Source organism: Apodemus sylvaticus, chromosome 18 (assembly GCF_947179515.1).
Source record: "Apodemus sylvaticus chromosome 18, mApoSyl1.1, whole genome shotgun sequence".
Lineage (NCBI taxonomy): Eukaryota > Metazoa > Chordata > Mammalia > Rodentia > Muridae > Apodemus > Apodemus sylvaticus.
The window spans coordinates 19031054-19046954 of NC_067489.1; the positions used below are offsets into that span (position 1 = coordinate 19031054).

Genomic DNA, 15901 nt, shown 5'->3' on the forward strand with positions numbered 1-15901 from the left:
GTATTGTACAATTTTTAATTTAATTTTATTTTTTAGTTAGATATTTTATTTGTTCACATTTCAGTTGTTATCCCCTTTTCCAGTTTCCCCTCTGCAAACCCCTATCCCATCCCCTTTTACCCTGCTTCTATGAGGATGCTCCCCCACCTACCCACCCAGACATTCCCTCCTCTCGGCCTTAGCATTCCTCTACACTGGGGCATCAAGCCTTCACAGGACCAAGGGTCTCCCCTCTCATAAATGCCAGAAAAGGCCCACTGTGCTCCATCAGGCCTTCCTCTAACTCCTCCATTGGGGATGCTGTGCTCAGTCTGATGATTGGCTGAAAGAATTCCCATCTGTACTGATCAGGATCTGGCTGAGTCTCTCAGGAGACAGCTATATCAGGCCCCTGTCAGCAAACACTTCTTGGCATCAGGAATACTGTCTGGGTTTGGTGTCTGCATGTGAGTTGTATTATGAGTCTTGCATGATCTTTGCCTAATGTCAACTAATCAGTGAGTACATAACACGTGTGTTCTTTTGTGACTGAGTAACCTCACTCAGGATGATATTTTCTAGATCCATCTATTTGCCTGTAAATTTTGCAAAGCCATTGTTTTTAATGGATGAGTAACACTCCATTGTGTAAATGTACTACATTTTCTGTATCCATTCCTCTGTGGAGGGACATCTGTGTTGTTTCCAGCTTCTGGCCAGTGTAAGTATGGCTACTATGAATATAGTGGAACATGTGTCCTTATTACATGTTGCAGCATCTTCTGTGTATATGCCTAGGAGTAGTATACCTAGTTCCTCAGGTAGTAGTATTTCTAGTTTTCCGAGGAACCACCAGACTGATTTCCAAAGTGCTTATACTGACTTGCACTCACACCAGCAATGGAGGAGTGTTCCTGTTTCTGCACACCCACACCAGCATCTGCTGTCACCTGAATTTTTGATCTTAGAGGTTCATACTTGTGTAAGGTGGAATCTCAGGGTCTTTTTGATTTGCATTTCCCTGATGACTAAGGATGTTGCACATTTCTTTAGGTGCTTCTTGGCCATTCAAATTTTCTCAGTTGAGAATTCTCTGTTTAGCTCTGTTCCCTGTTTACTTTTGATATGGTTATTTGGTTCACTGGAGTCTAACTCCTTGAGTTCTTTGTATATATTGGATATCAGCCCTCTATCAGATATAGGATTGATAAAGATCTTTTCCCACTCTGTTGCTTGCGGTTTTCTCTTATTGAAAGTGTCCATTGCCTTACAGAACTTTCCCACTTTACGAGGACCCATTTGTCAATTACTGATCAGAGAGCATAAGCCATTGGTGTTCTGTTCATGAAATTTTGTCCTCTGTCCATGCATTTCAGGCTTTTCCCCACTTTCTCTTCTATTAGATTCAGGGTATCTGGCTTTGTGTAGTGGTCCTCGATCCACTTGGATTTGAGCATTGTAAAGGGAAAAAAAGAATGGATCAATTTTCATTCTCTTAAATGTTGACTGCCAGTTGAACCTGCACCATTTGTTTAAAATGCTGTCTTTTTTCCCCATTTAAAATGGTTTTAGCTCCTTTGCCAAAATCAATGATCATAGGCATGGTTGCATTTCTGGGTGTTCAATTCTATCCCATTGATCTACTTGTCTGTCACTGTATCAATACCATGCAGTTTTCATTTCTACTGCTCTGTAGTACAGCTTGAGGAATGGATAGTGATTCCCCTAGAAGTTCTTTTATAGGTAAGAATAGTTTCTGCTATCCTGGGTTTTTAGTTATTACAAATGAATTTGAGAATAGCTCTTTCTAACTCTATGAGAAATTGATTCAGAGTTTTGATGGTGATTGCATTGAATCTGTAGGTTGCATTGAGACAGATGACCATTTTTACTATATTAATCTTGCTAATCCATAAGGATGGGAGATGGAACAGCCTGGGACAAGATTCTTCTGGTTTCCATCTCTGCCTGGAGGTGACCCTGTGCCACACCACTCCATGAACAGATCCTTCCCGGAGAGAGCAGGTCTCCCAGGAGGGTTGACATACATAGAGCACAGGTCTCCATACCCAAGGTCTGCTTGGAGTGAGCTGTTCACACACCAGAGAACACAGGTGAGAACACCACTTTTTCTCAAATTCCTGGGCCAAGAGAGACCAGCCCAGAGCCACTGGACATGGGAACCAAGGAACAGCCTGGTAGAGGATCCTTCTGTTTTCTTTCTGTACCCTGGAGCTGACCCTGTGCCACAACCCTTAATACCCAATTTCCTTCCAGAGAAAACTGGCTAACCAGGAGTGCTGACACACAGGGTTACAGGGAAAAGAAGCCACATTTAGAGTCAGCAAGACCAGATAACACCACAGATAACCAGATGACAAGAGGGTAGGTCAGGAACATAATCAACAAAAACCAAGGCTACTTGGCATCATCAGGACCCAGTTCTCCCATGACAGTGAGGCCTGACTACCTCAATACACCTGAAAAGGAAGACTCTTACTTTAAGAAGGACATAAATAACTCCCTTAAAGAAAAATGAGAGAAGTCCTACACCACATCTTGCACTGAGAGAGCCCTACTTCCTGATAGTCTCTAGAGAACTGACAGGAGCAGGGCATAAGGTAAGAATCACTGCCCATCACCTACACACCTGGAGCTGCTCTGCTCTGAGACTGACTACTCAGCAACCTCCAGATCAACAGTCCCCTTCTGCCCCATGGGTCCCTCCCTCCTTCCCTGTCACTGCCCCTTTCCTTTGGATATTGTAGTCTTGCACCACATCCTGAGGGTCCCACTTCCTGATACTCTCGAGAGAACCAACAGGATCAGGGTGTTGTGGATAGCCCTGGGCTTGTATTTTGATGTTAATTCCACTCCTCAGAGGGCTGCAGATGAGGAGTTGCTTTGTGAACCTTCTCTGCACCTTAACTTTTCAAATAAAGGCTTGAGCCAATGATTGGGCAGTAGGAAGTGGGAGGAGCTGAGAGTCTAGGGGAGGAGCAAGTGGGGATAAACAAGAGGGAGAGGAGCTATAGGAGATCAACAGAGAGGCAGCAGAGAGAGAAGCTCTTGACCTGGAGAAACAGCAAGTTATATGGGATAATCTAGATGGAAATAGAGTAATGTAGTGGGAGATCTGCACAATCTACTCTTGTGGCTTGTTTTGTTAACTGATTGCGTTGAGCTTTCTTTTACTGGGGAATTGGGTTGGAAACAAAGTAACAACAGCAGGGCATTTGAGAACTGACAGGAGCAAGGCATTCCAGAATTGGCAAGAGAAGAACAGTTTTCATTTGAGAACTGGCAGCAGCAGAACAATCGAACAGGCACATTTGAGAACCAGCACCAGCAGGGCATCTGAGATCCATTAGCAGCAGGTCATTTCAGGAATAACAGCCTGCAGGGTATTCGACTCTTGTCAAGTCTGCCAGAGGGGAAACCCCATCACATGTTACTTCCTGGAGAATCAGCTGTTTCTAGGGCATTGGACAGAAAGAGAATCCCAGGAATACAGAAGCACAGGCCTGAAGGACAGAGAAGATAGAGACAGCAAGACCAGCTAACTCCAGAGATAACAAGATGGCCAAAGCCAAATGCAAGATCATTACTAACAGAAACCAAGGCAACATGGCACCATCAGAACACAGTTCTCCCACAACAGCAAATCATCCATACCCCATCACATCAGAAAAGCAAGAACTAGATTTAAAATCACATCTCATATTGCTGAAGGAGGACTTCAAGAAGGACATAAATAACTCCCTAAAAGAAACACAGGAGAACATGGTTCAACAGGTAGAAGCACAAATATCCCTTAAAGAAATACAAAAGAATATGGATCAAAAGGCAGAAAACCTTAAAGCAGAATCACAAAAATCCCTAAAAGAAGTACAGGAGAACATGGGTCAACAGGTCGAAGCCTTTAAGGAGGAAACATAAAAATTCCTTAAAGAATTTCAGGGAAAAAAAAAACAAATGATGGAACTGAACAAAATTATTGGGGATCTAACACTGGAAATGGAATCAATAAAGAAATCAGAAATCACAAAGTGAGACATCTCTGAAGATAGATAACCTTTAAACAATTCAGGAGTCATAGATACAAGCATCAACAACAGAATACAAAAGATAGAAGAAAGAATCTCGAATGCTGAAGATTCCATAGAAAACATTGACACAACAGTCAATAAAATTACAAAATGCAAAAACTGTGTAACCCAAAACATCCAGGAAATCCAGGACACAATGTGAAGACCAAACCTAAGGATTATAGACATAGAAGAAAGTGAGGATTTAGCTCTCAAAGGGCAAGTAAATATCTTCAACAAAATTATAGATGAAAACATCCCTAACCTAAAGAAAGAGATGCCCATGTATATGCAAGAAGCCTACAGAACATCAAAGAGATTGTACCAGAGTAGAATTTCCTCCTGTCACATAATAATCAAAACACCAAATGCACTAAACATGAAAGAATATTAAAAGCAGTGAGAGTAAAAGTTCAAGTAACATATAAAGGCAGACCTATCAGAAATACATCAGACTTCTCACCAGAGACGATGAAAGCCAGAAGAGCCTGGGCAGTTGTCATATTGAACCTAAGAGAACATAATGGTCAGCTCAGACTACTATACCCAGCAAAACTTTCAATTACCATAGACGAAGAAAACAAGGGAAAACAAGGGGGGTGGAGTTGGGAATGTGTCAGTTGGAGGGGCATACATGTGGAGGCAGGGTGTGGGAGGAGGGGTTGGGGGTTTTTGGGGAGGGGGGAAATCTGGAAAGGTTTTACTACTGGCAATGTAAATGATGACTATATTTTAAAAAAAAAAAACTATTGCAGGAGGACACAGGTAAACAGGTAGAGGCCCTTAAAGAGCAAAGTAAAAAAATCCCTTAAAGAACGACATGAAAAGACAATTAAACAGATGAAGGAAATGAGCAACAATATCCAGGATCTAAAACTGGAAACAGAAACAATAAAGAAATCACAAAGGGAGATGACCCTGGAACTATAAAACCAAAGAAAGAGATCAGGAGTCATAGATGCAAGCATCACCTACAGAATACAAGAGATAGAAAAGAGAATCTCAGGTGCAGGATATACCATAGAAAACATTGACACAACAATTTAAAAAATGCAAAAAGAAAAAGCTCCCAACCCAAAACATGCAGGAAATCCAGGACACACGGAGAAGACCATACCTAAGGAGTATAGGTATAGAAGAGAGTGAAGATTCCAAACTTTAAGGGCCAGTAAATATCTTCAACAAAATTATAGAAGAAAATTTCCCTAACCCAAAGAAAGTGATTACCATGAACATACAAGAAGCCTACCGAACTCCGAAAACCCTGAACTGGAAAAGAAACTCCTCCTGTTACATAATAGCCAAAATACCAAATGTACTGGACAAAGAAAGAATATTAAAAGTAGTAAAAGAAACAGGTCAAGTAATACTTAAGGCAGACAATGAGAATTACACCAGACTACTCAATAGAGAAAGAAAGCTAGAAAATCTTGGTCAGACATCATACAGACCCTAAGAGAACATCAATAACATCCCAAGCTACTGTACCCAGTAAAACTATCAATTACCATGGTTGCAGTAACCAAGATATTCCACGATAAAGCCTAATTTACACAATATCTTTCCACAAATCCTGTTCTACAAAGGATAATAGATGGAAAAGGCTAACACAAGGAGAAAAACCACACCCTAGAAAAAGCAAGAAAGTAATTATCTTTCAAGGAACCCAAAGGAAGAGAGCCACACAAGCATAATTTTACTTCTAAAACAAAAATAACAGGAAGCAGCAATCAATATTCCTTGTTTTGGTTTTTCAAAGAAAAAGATTTACCTATTTTTGTTTTATAAGTGACTTTCCTGACTATGTGTATGTGTGTGCCTATTGTCTTTGGAGACCAGAATAGGGAGCCAAATCCCTACAATTGGAGGTCTAGAATGCTACATGGGTGTTAGAACCAAACCTGGATCCTCTACAAGAGCATCAAGTGTTCTTTATTTCTGAGCGATCCCCCCAGCCCCACATTTTCTCTAATTAATCTTTAGCCGCTGGTCAAAAAGTCTGCAAATTGTCTCTTTGTAGCATATGTTAAAAATCTCCCTAAACATTATCATTTTTCTTTGTCCAGTTTTTGTTAGCTATTCCCAACAACCTTACATTTAATTTTCTTTAATAATGTTTTTGAGTTTTCTTTCTTTCAATTTTAATTTGTAAAACCCAAGCTTTTGTGTTTTAGTTGCATTAACAAACTTCCTACCACACCCTGTTTTGGAGACAGAGTTATATTTCTTAACTACCCATTGTCACAAAAGAGGAAGATCCCCCTTCTCATGAAGGGTGTTCAGGATAATTACTGTTTCAACATATTATATATGAATGCCAAAACAATGTTGGGAAATAGTGCTGTCGATGGAGCAGGTGGGTCAGAGACATGGACGTGATGTTCAAAAAATGAAGGGGCTCTTTTTAGTCCATTGCTTTCTCTCCATGTAATAAATCTTGTCCAAGCATCCTCATATATTCAAACAGGGCCTCTAAGAAAAGGAAAGTTTACTACCAGTGGCCTCTGAAACCCCACATGACACACTTGTGTACATGGGAGAGCTAGCCCTCCTCCTCCCTCACAGGCATTAAGCCTCGGTTGACACTTAGGAGGTACAGAGTAAATTGGGTTACAGCTTGAGAACTTCTTTCCTCTTGTACTCTCCTGCACTGTGTCCTGGTCTCTAAGACCTGTGGGGTGATCACTTCTGCCATACATTGCATCAAAAGCCAGCATGCAAAACCCCAGCAGAACTCAAAGTTACCCTTAACAATCAACTCTATTTCAGTAGCAGTGACCATACATGTGAGTTATTGCTTGTAATAACTGGTAAAAAAACAAAAACAAAAAAAAACAAGCATTTTCTTCAGATGTTTCTAGAGAATACAGGCTATTTATTGGTGGTCTCACATCAAAACACACAGCAGGGAATTCACAGAGGTAGAGACCAAGGAGAAGTTGGAGAAAGAGCAAGGGGAAACTATAGAGACACCATCTGTCCACAGATATCTTTCAACCTTGATCTCCTTTCAGGTTCTAAGCAAACAAAACAAATTATCCCAATAAATGACAGAAGGTATCACTCTAAAACACAGAAGTTAAGGTGGATATGGGGTAGTGGTAAAGTCCAAGAGATGTGACCACAGCCCTGGTGGCTAATCTTTAGTGTCTCTGAGTAATACAATTAACCTCTTCAAAGTTCTGTTAGAACCCCGCAAAACTTTGATCAATAAAAGAGGCTATTTTATTGGGTTATTCTGAAAACCTATTATAAGAAGAACAAAAAGATCTTAGCAATTAGTAACTATAAGCTAATATAATAGATGTTCTAGACCCTGAGAGTGCTTCCTGGCTTTTCAAAGTTTGAAATCATCATGGTGTCTATGAATTTACAACACTATGCTGCCCAAGCTCTGCAACAAATGAAATTTTAGTATATTTATTTTACATAAGAAGGTGTTAAATTCCATAGCTCTTAAAGTTTTTCTCCAATAGTGAATGCTTATGTTTGTTATACTGATGGTGAATGCAGGTCCTAGTATCAAATCCCTCAAGAACTTTATGGCATTAATCTCCTTGTTAAGGAGACATTGCATAAATTAAGCAGTTTCCCAAGTTAGGGTAAAAGATGTTACTTGTAAGGACAAAGGAGCCTGGCATTAGCTGAGAACTGATGTAGGACATTCCAGATATCAATGATGATGGGAAGAACTAAACGTCTGAGAGAGTAAATGGGGATATTTCTGAGCAGAAGACTATGATGGAGTTTGGTTGAGGACAAGTGGGCTGAGCATCATATTGGGCTGAGGAAGTTCCTCAGACCATGGAGACAAACTGCCTTGTTTTAAAGATAAGCCTTTAGGAACTAATGAAGTCTAGTGCAATTCTAATAAGAGGTCAGTAAAGACTTGTGATTCTAGCCCAAACGTACACACTTTTTCTCTGTGTTTTTATGCTCCCCACAAAGGGTCCAGAGTCCCAGTCTGAAGCTGTAACGTGGGCCTGTAGTAGTTGGCTGGTATGAGCCAGGAAGCATGTGTTGTGCATATGAAGTTTCTGAGGACAATGGCCTGTTTTAAAAGATCTTGGGCATCTAAAGGGTACTTTTTCATGCTATGAAAGGGGAAACCTTTCTTCAGAGGTTCTCTGTAGTGGTAAGTGATGGCCTCTGGCCCATGTAGTGGAATATGTGGACAATACCATTTGGATGGAGAAGATGTGATTTCAACAGGGACATTTCTTCTGAGTATCACAACCTACAGCGATTCCCAGTTATTAGATAAACTGGCAGTACCTCAATGTTTGTCCAAGGCCAAGTAAAATGAACTGTTTGAGACACTTTGTGATTAATCTAAACTAGGAGACCTTTTTCCAGGACAGAAGCATGCTTTCTGAAACCAAACCAAAGGGAGTCTGTCTTGTGAAGGTTATCATTTTCTTGAAATTTGTTATATAAATATATATAATTATTGTATGTATAGGAAGGCCTTATGTGCCACACAAGTCATGTGGAGGTCAGAGGACAGGTAATGGCAGTCTGATTGTTGATTTCACTATGTGGTTCCTGAGACTTGAAAGAAAGTTGCCAGGAATGCTAGCAGCATCTCTCCCAGTGAGCAGTCTTGACTCTTCTTTCATTTCAGCTACTGGCTTTCCTTGTGCACAATTTTTTAATGTTGGTGCTGTTTGTGGTGATAGTCTAATATTTTATTTCTTGAATAGCCTTTATATTTGATTTTCATTCTATTTCTCAGTACATTGAGTCCCTGATATTCCTTGTTGAGTTACCTGTCATTCTGTGAATGAGAGTATTTAGAAGAATATATGACCCTATCACATAAGAGATGCATCTGTGAATTCATATATCTACATTAGGGGCAAAAATAAGACAAGAGTAAGGACCAGGGAAGCAGCATCATTGGAGCTTCCTCATTTTACTTTGTATCTGAAGACTGTGCTCATCTTTAAAATTGCTACTACTTGGAGTCAAGGTTTTATTTAAAACAGTTTCATTTAACAGTGTGACAACTGCTTTCCAAAGACTCTTGACTAAGCCTCACAGCACCATGGGCAAATGTCATGTAGCCTCCAGTTCTCAAGGTAAGCAGTGTTTTTTCTTCATTCTTGGAGCTCAAAATGAGCATCATGTATCACACCATATATGTAACCCAAAGACTCAGATTCCAACACATAAGCTATAGAACTATTCCGAGAATGGCTAAACAAGTCTTGGCTAGACTTGGTTTGGGGGTGCAGAAAAATCATAAGGCATTCAATAAAGAAACCACCAGTGAGTAACATCTTGTGAAGAAACTAACTCTATCAAGGATATTTGTCAGATAGGCTTCATGACAATCAGCTGCCTGATCAACTGTCACAAGTATACTGTGTATAATTATGCAAAATAAAAGCAAAATTACTGTTGCTTTTAACTTCTATGGGAAATTTATATGAATTTTATGCATATATCCAAATAATGATAGACACTGGTGTTTTCCAATGTATTAGAAGAGTTCAAAAATAACTAAATTCTATCTATTGGAAGAGGACTTTGATTTTTTTTGAAATAGATTGAGAGATAGCATCAAATTGTAAAGCAGGAGAAAATTTTGCAATTGTTTATTTCATGATGGCATTTGCTAAAAGTAAAAAATATAAGATCTCACACATGAGACATGGCACGTCACTGGAGGGTTCCCAAGTGTGAAGTGGAAACCGGAACACACCCTTGTGAGATGTGTTCTGTCACTCTGGCTAATTCAGAACAATCCACTCTACTTCACTCTGACAAACTCTGTCTCTTGAACTCAATTCACTGGTGACAGAAGGCCATTTTACATTCTTTGCCCCAAAGAAAAAGATTCACAAAGTCTTCCTTCATGAGGGTGATTGATAATATCCTGACTCCTGCAAAGAGCTGACTCTCAATGCCACCTTGTCAAGGTCTAGTCCGGGTCCAGACTTTCCAAAAAAGCAGGCTAAATTTCAAAAAAAAAAAATCTTTTTCAGTTTATTAAATTAGACAATGCACAGCTTTTTCTTTCCCAAACAATAAAATATAAACACTCAAACAGATGGGAAACAGGGGAAGAGAACAAGGGCCCTTCATCATTATCAGTGGGAGGGGGTTGTCACTAAACACACAGAGCAATATCATCATGGAGGAAATGAAGACTGAGGAACATCAAAGGCATCTTGAGGGTAACCCTCCCTAAGTTCCCATCAAGGAGTGAGTTCTAGAAATGTGCGGCCTTTCTCTGCCCTATAAAAGCAGGCAGGCCCTTCACTCTCCACACACTGGTCTACTACTCACCAATCCTCCAGGTGACTCCCAGCCATGAAGACACTTGTCCTCCTCTCTGCCCTTGTCCTGTTGGCCTTCCAGGTCCAGGCTGATCCTATCCAACAGACAGATGAAGAGACTAAAACTGAGGAGCAGCCAGGGGACGAGACCCAGGGTCTGTCTGTCGTTTTTGAAGGCCCAGAAGGCTCTGCTCTTCAAGGTGCAGGTGAGTGCTGGTGCCCAGTGTGATGGAGGCTTGGAGTCTCCTGAGGGAGGTTGGAAGATGAGCCCTGGAATCCTGTCAGGAGGAGTCTGGCTCAGGAAGTTGTCCCTTGATCTTCTAAGATCTTCCCTGTCTTATTTATCAAAGTAACAGTGAAGAGTCAAGCCAATGTATTTGATTTTTCTTCCTTTTAAGGTTTTGATGTAACAATTTATCTGTGAAAAAGCTTTAAAATACAGAACATATTGTTAGTCATTTTATACCTAATTAATAATTTGGTTATAGAAACAAACACCTGTTTTGCTTCAAATAATAGGTTTGGATACCAACTGCAATGTATGAATGTGTTGTGGCAGGAAAACACAAAAAAGCTAAAGCAATGTGTTGTGGGTATCATGTCCTGTATGTGATCAACACTTGTTAAATGGCTTATGTCCAAGTGTTTGGAGTTGATGATGGTGCTGGCTGTGACATCACCAGTACAACAATCCCACTCTGTTCCATGTACAGTGCATTGTCATAGGATTGTTTACTATCACACACTGCTGGTCTCCTTACTTAATGCCTCATGTTTCCTGTGTGCCCTCAGCCCAAAGAGGAGGAGGAAGGCCTTTGAGATGCCGTTGCACCCTGTCACCCTGTAAATTTCCAGAATTTCGCAAAGGGATCTGCCTGGATCGTAATTCTATAAATGAAAATCTCTGCTGCCTGCGCTGAACATGGAGCCAATGGACAAGATAAAAGATAAAGATGCCTTCTGAGACCTCACAACCTGTCATTACCCTTGTACTTTGCCTTGATTGTTTGTCCTTCTCCAATAAACTCCTTGCAGACAAATAATCTCTTTTTATGTTTCTTTGAACCTTTCTGTGATGTGGTCTGGTCAGGATTCTTCTGAGTCACATAGCAGCGTCTTCAGTGAATCCTTCATAAAAGGAGTCTTGGTTACATTTACCAGTCATATCAAGGATGCCCAGGAGGTCACATATAAAGCCACAAGGCATTCTGTTTTAGCTTCTTTGTCTATCAACTATTCTATCCTTGAGGTTAGACTCACCCTCAAAAATGAGCCCCACATTTTCATGATCCATTTTTTTCAGTTGGAGGGCATTATATCATTTCCTTTCTGTGGCTCTTGTGAACTCAGAGGCAATGGAGATGGTTGAGCAAATATCTCTGAGGATGGATCCTGAGTCCTTGGGCATTTTCCAAGCAGTGTACAGCTGTGCCATGGAGATTTCCCTCCTGTCCTGGGAGAATTCTCCACACTGACTTCCTTAGTTCCTGTGTCAGCTTGCAATCCCACCCACAGTGCCTGAGGGTTCCCCTTTCCCTAGACTTTCAACACTACTTGTTGACAATTGTTTTCTTGATCTTAGTCTTTATCACTAGGACTAGAAGAAACCTCCAAGAACTTTCAATTTCCATTTCTTTGATAAACATATTGAACACTCTAAACTGTAGTTCTTGGATACATTTATTAGTTTTTTTGAAGATTTTCTACAACTTGTTGGCCTATTGGGATAATATTCATCATTGAACAAACTCTTCCCAGGTGCACCCCCTTCGCTAAGCACCCAAATGCATTCCCCTTTTTTCTTTTAATTCCTTTTCTCAATCCATCTGAACCAACTTGGGCTGCCCCTATAATTTTAGATTTTCCACTGGAACATGGTCCATTCATGAGGAGAGATACAGTCAGAAAGAACTGTCTCTCACCCATCAGCTAACAATTGGAAATACCTCCACTGCAAGGGGTGGAGGTTTTGTATCCAGATCTCAGCTCCATTTGGTGTCACTTGGTGTCACTTGGGCTTGCACAGTTCAGTCATGTCACCTTGAACATTCCTGATCTCATTTCAGAAATTTAGTTTCTTTTATTTTCCAAATTCTCTGTTCAGATACATATGTGATTTTTATTTGGGTAGTTTTATTAACTGTCTTAATTTATTTTTCTAGTTCTTTGTATATTTTGGATACTAACCCATAGCAGATGTATAGCTTTCAAAGGGTCTTTACCATACCTTGAGCTTCCTCTTAACTGGATTGAGTATTTCCTTTGCTGGAGGGAAGGGTCTTACTTTTATTAGGTCCTACTGTCCATTGCAGTTTTTTTTTCCATTTTCCTCTTCAAACCATTTGCCTAGATATTTCATGAATTCATTGTTTTTAATTGCTGAGTAGTATTCCATTGTATAAATATACCACATTTTCTGTATCCATTCCTCTGTTGAGGGACATCTGGGTTCTTTCCAGTTTCTGGATGTTATAAATAAGGCTGCTATGAACATAGGAAAACATGTGTTTTTGTTGCATGCTAGGGAATCCTCTGGGTATATGCCCAGGAGTGGTATAACAGGGTCCTCCAGAACAGAGCAAAACAAAGAATTTTCATCTGAAGAAATTTGGATGGCTGAGAAGCACCTTAAGAAATGTTCAAAATCATTAGTCATTAGGGAAATGCAAATCAAAACAACCCTGAGATTTCACCTCACACAAGTCAGAATTGCTAAGGTTAAAAACTCAGAAGACATCAGGTGTTGGCAAGGATGCAGAAAAAGAGGAACACTCCTCCACTGCTGGTGGGATTGCAAGATGGTACAACCACTCTGGAAATCAGTCTGCTGGTTCCTCAAAAAACTAGGAATAATACTTGTTTATAATGATCAGTGGAACTGCTGGAATAGGAGTCTTCCTGCTGCCATTTGCACAAGGGAGCCAGGCTGCTCTACAGCCCTCTGTGCACAGCCCACAAGGAGAGAGTGATCTCCCAGCAGTGCTTTCACTTATGAGCATGGAGGTGAGATCCATGTGTGGATCCACCCCCTCTGTGTAGGACAACAGCTAGAAGCACAAGGAGCATATGATCAGTGGAGCTAAAGGGACAGGAGTCTTCCAGCCACCATTTGCACCGGGGAGCCATTTGGCTCCATAGCCTTCTGTGCACAGCCTGCCAGGAGAAAGTAATCTCCTAGCAGTGCTTTTCAATTCTGAGCAAGTAGTTGAGATCACATTCTCTCCAATATCTCTCTGGAAGAACAGTTAAGAGAGAACAGTACATACAGACTGTAGTGGGGCCTCTGCCCTACGTGGGGATTTGCACAGGGAGTGACTCCCCACTGCCATCTTTGCTGCAGAAAGGCAGCACCAGGTACTGATATATCCCGAGTTTAAGATCTCTGGGGTGCAAACTGACAGGGATCTGCCTGTGCCCAGGACCTTGTCAGACAGGCGGTTCATCTGTGTGCCAGCCTGTCATGGGGCCTGTGCCCTATGTGGGCATCAGCACAGGGAGTGACTCCTCACTACCATCTTTGCTCCTTGATGGAGCAGAAGGGCAGCACCAGGTACTGAGATATCCAAAGTTTAAGATCTCTGGGGGGCACAAACTGCCGGGGGTCTGCTTGTGCCTAGGACCTGGGCAGATAAGCAGTTTGTCTGTGTGCCAGCTGGTCATGGGTCCTGTGCCCAACGTGGTGTTCAGCATTTGGAGTGACTCCCCACCACCATTTTTTTTCTATGACAGAGCAGACAGGAAGCACCAGGTTCACTGAGACAACCCAAGTATAACATGCTTGGGGCAAGACTCAGCAGGGCTCCAACAAGACACAAGAGGAGGGAAGCACATCAGCAATCTGTGCCAGGGGAAATCCAGTCATCCAGTGTTGTGGAAATAGCCTTACAGGCTCACAGGAGGATGAAGCACCAGCCAGTGACAAGAAGACCCACTAACACCAGTGAGAACTAGATGGCAAAAGCCAAACATAGGAACTTTAGTAACAGAAATCAAGGCAATATGGCAGCATCTGAACCCAATTCTCCAACAACAGCAAGTCCTGGATACCCCAACACACCAGAAAAACCAGATTTGGATTTAAAATCACTGGTCATGATGCTGCTAGAGGAACACATGAAGGACATCAATAAATCTCTTAAAGAATTTCAAGAGAAATATGATAAAAAGTTAGATGCCCTTACAAGGGAAACACAGAAATCATTTAAAGAAATTCAGGAGAATATGGGTCAAAAGATAGAAGCCAATAAGGAGGAAATGCAAAAATCACTTAAAGAAATACAGGAGAACTTTGGTCAACAGGCAGAAGTCATAAAAGAAGAAACAAAAAAAAAATCTCTTAAAGAATTACAGGAAAACACAAACAAGCAAGTGAAGGAGCTGAGCAAAACCATCCAGAATTTAAAAACAGAAGTAGAAACAACTAAGAAATCGCAAAGCGAGACGCCTTTAGAGAGAGAAAGCCTTGGGAAGAAATCAGGGGCCACAGATGCAAATATCAACAACAGAATATAAGACATAGAAGAAAGAATCTCAGATGTCAAAGATACCATAGAAAGCATGGACTCAACAGTCAAAGAAAATGCAAAATGCAAAACGCTTGTAACCCAGAGCATCCAGGAAATCCAGGACACAATGAGAAGACCAAACCTAAGGATTATAGGTATAGATGAGAGTGAAGACTTACAACATAAAGGGGCAGCAAATACCTTCAACAAAATTATGGAAGAAAACTTGCCAAATTGAAGAGTGAGATGCCCATGAATGTACAAGAAGCCATGAATGTACAGAACTCCAAACAGACTGGACAAAAACAGAAATACGTCCCATCACATAATAATCAAAACCCCAAATGTACTAAACAAAGAAAGAATACTAAAGGCAGTAAGAGAAGATGGCCAAATAAGATATAAAGGAAGACCTATTAGAAATACACCAGACTTCTCACCAGAGACCATGAAACCTCCAAGATTCTGGGCAGATCTCATGTGAACTCTAAGAGAACACAAATGCCAGCCAAGACTACTATACCCAGCAAAACTCTCAATCACCATAGATGGAGAAACCAAGATATTCCATGACATAACCCAATTTACACAATATCTTTCCACAAATCCAGCCCTACAAAGGATAATATGGGGGAAAACACCAATACAAGGAGGGAAACTATACCCTAGAAAAAGCAAGATACTAACCTTCTTTCCTCAAACCCAAAGAAGATAACCACTAAAATATAAAATTAACATCAAAAATGACAGGAAGCAATAATCACTATTCCTTACTCTCTCTTAACATCAATGGACTCAATTCCCTAATACAAAGACATAGCCTAGATACCTAAACAGGACCCTACATTTTGCTGCATACCTCAGTGTCAAACACACCTCAGTGTCAAAGACAAACACAACCTTAGAGTAAAAGGCTGGAAGACAATTTTACAAGCAAATGGTCTCAGGAAAAAAATCCGGAGTTGCCATTCTAATATCAGATAAAATTGACTTTCAACCTAAAGTCATCAAAAGAGACACGGATGACACTTCTTGCTGGTCAAAG

General features: G+C 40.8%; 1 protein-coding gene across 4 annotated transcripts in view; it reads left to right on the forward strand.

The window, feature by feature from the left end:
• Window positions 1-9059: 9059 nt before the first annotated feature.
• LOC127668815 (defensin alpha 4-like) overlaps window positions 9060-15901 on the forward strand; it is a 148964-nt gene continuing 142122 nt past the window's right edge. For 2 of the 4 annotated variants that reach the window (XR_007974212.1, XR_007974209.1), the window contains exon 1: window positions 9060-9148. Coding sequence is in view for 1 of the 4 variants with exons in the window: in XM_052162612.1 (XP_052018572.1) it covers window positions 10386-10557 (172 nt within the window). In the remaining 3 variants the exon portion in view is untranslated. Of the gene's footprint in view, window positions 9149-10360; window positions 10558-15901 lie in introns of those variants that run through there. The other 2 variants (XR_007974215.1, XM_052162612.1) reach the window with 2 other exon arrangements.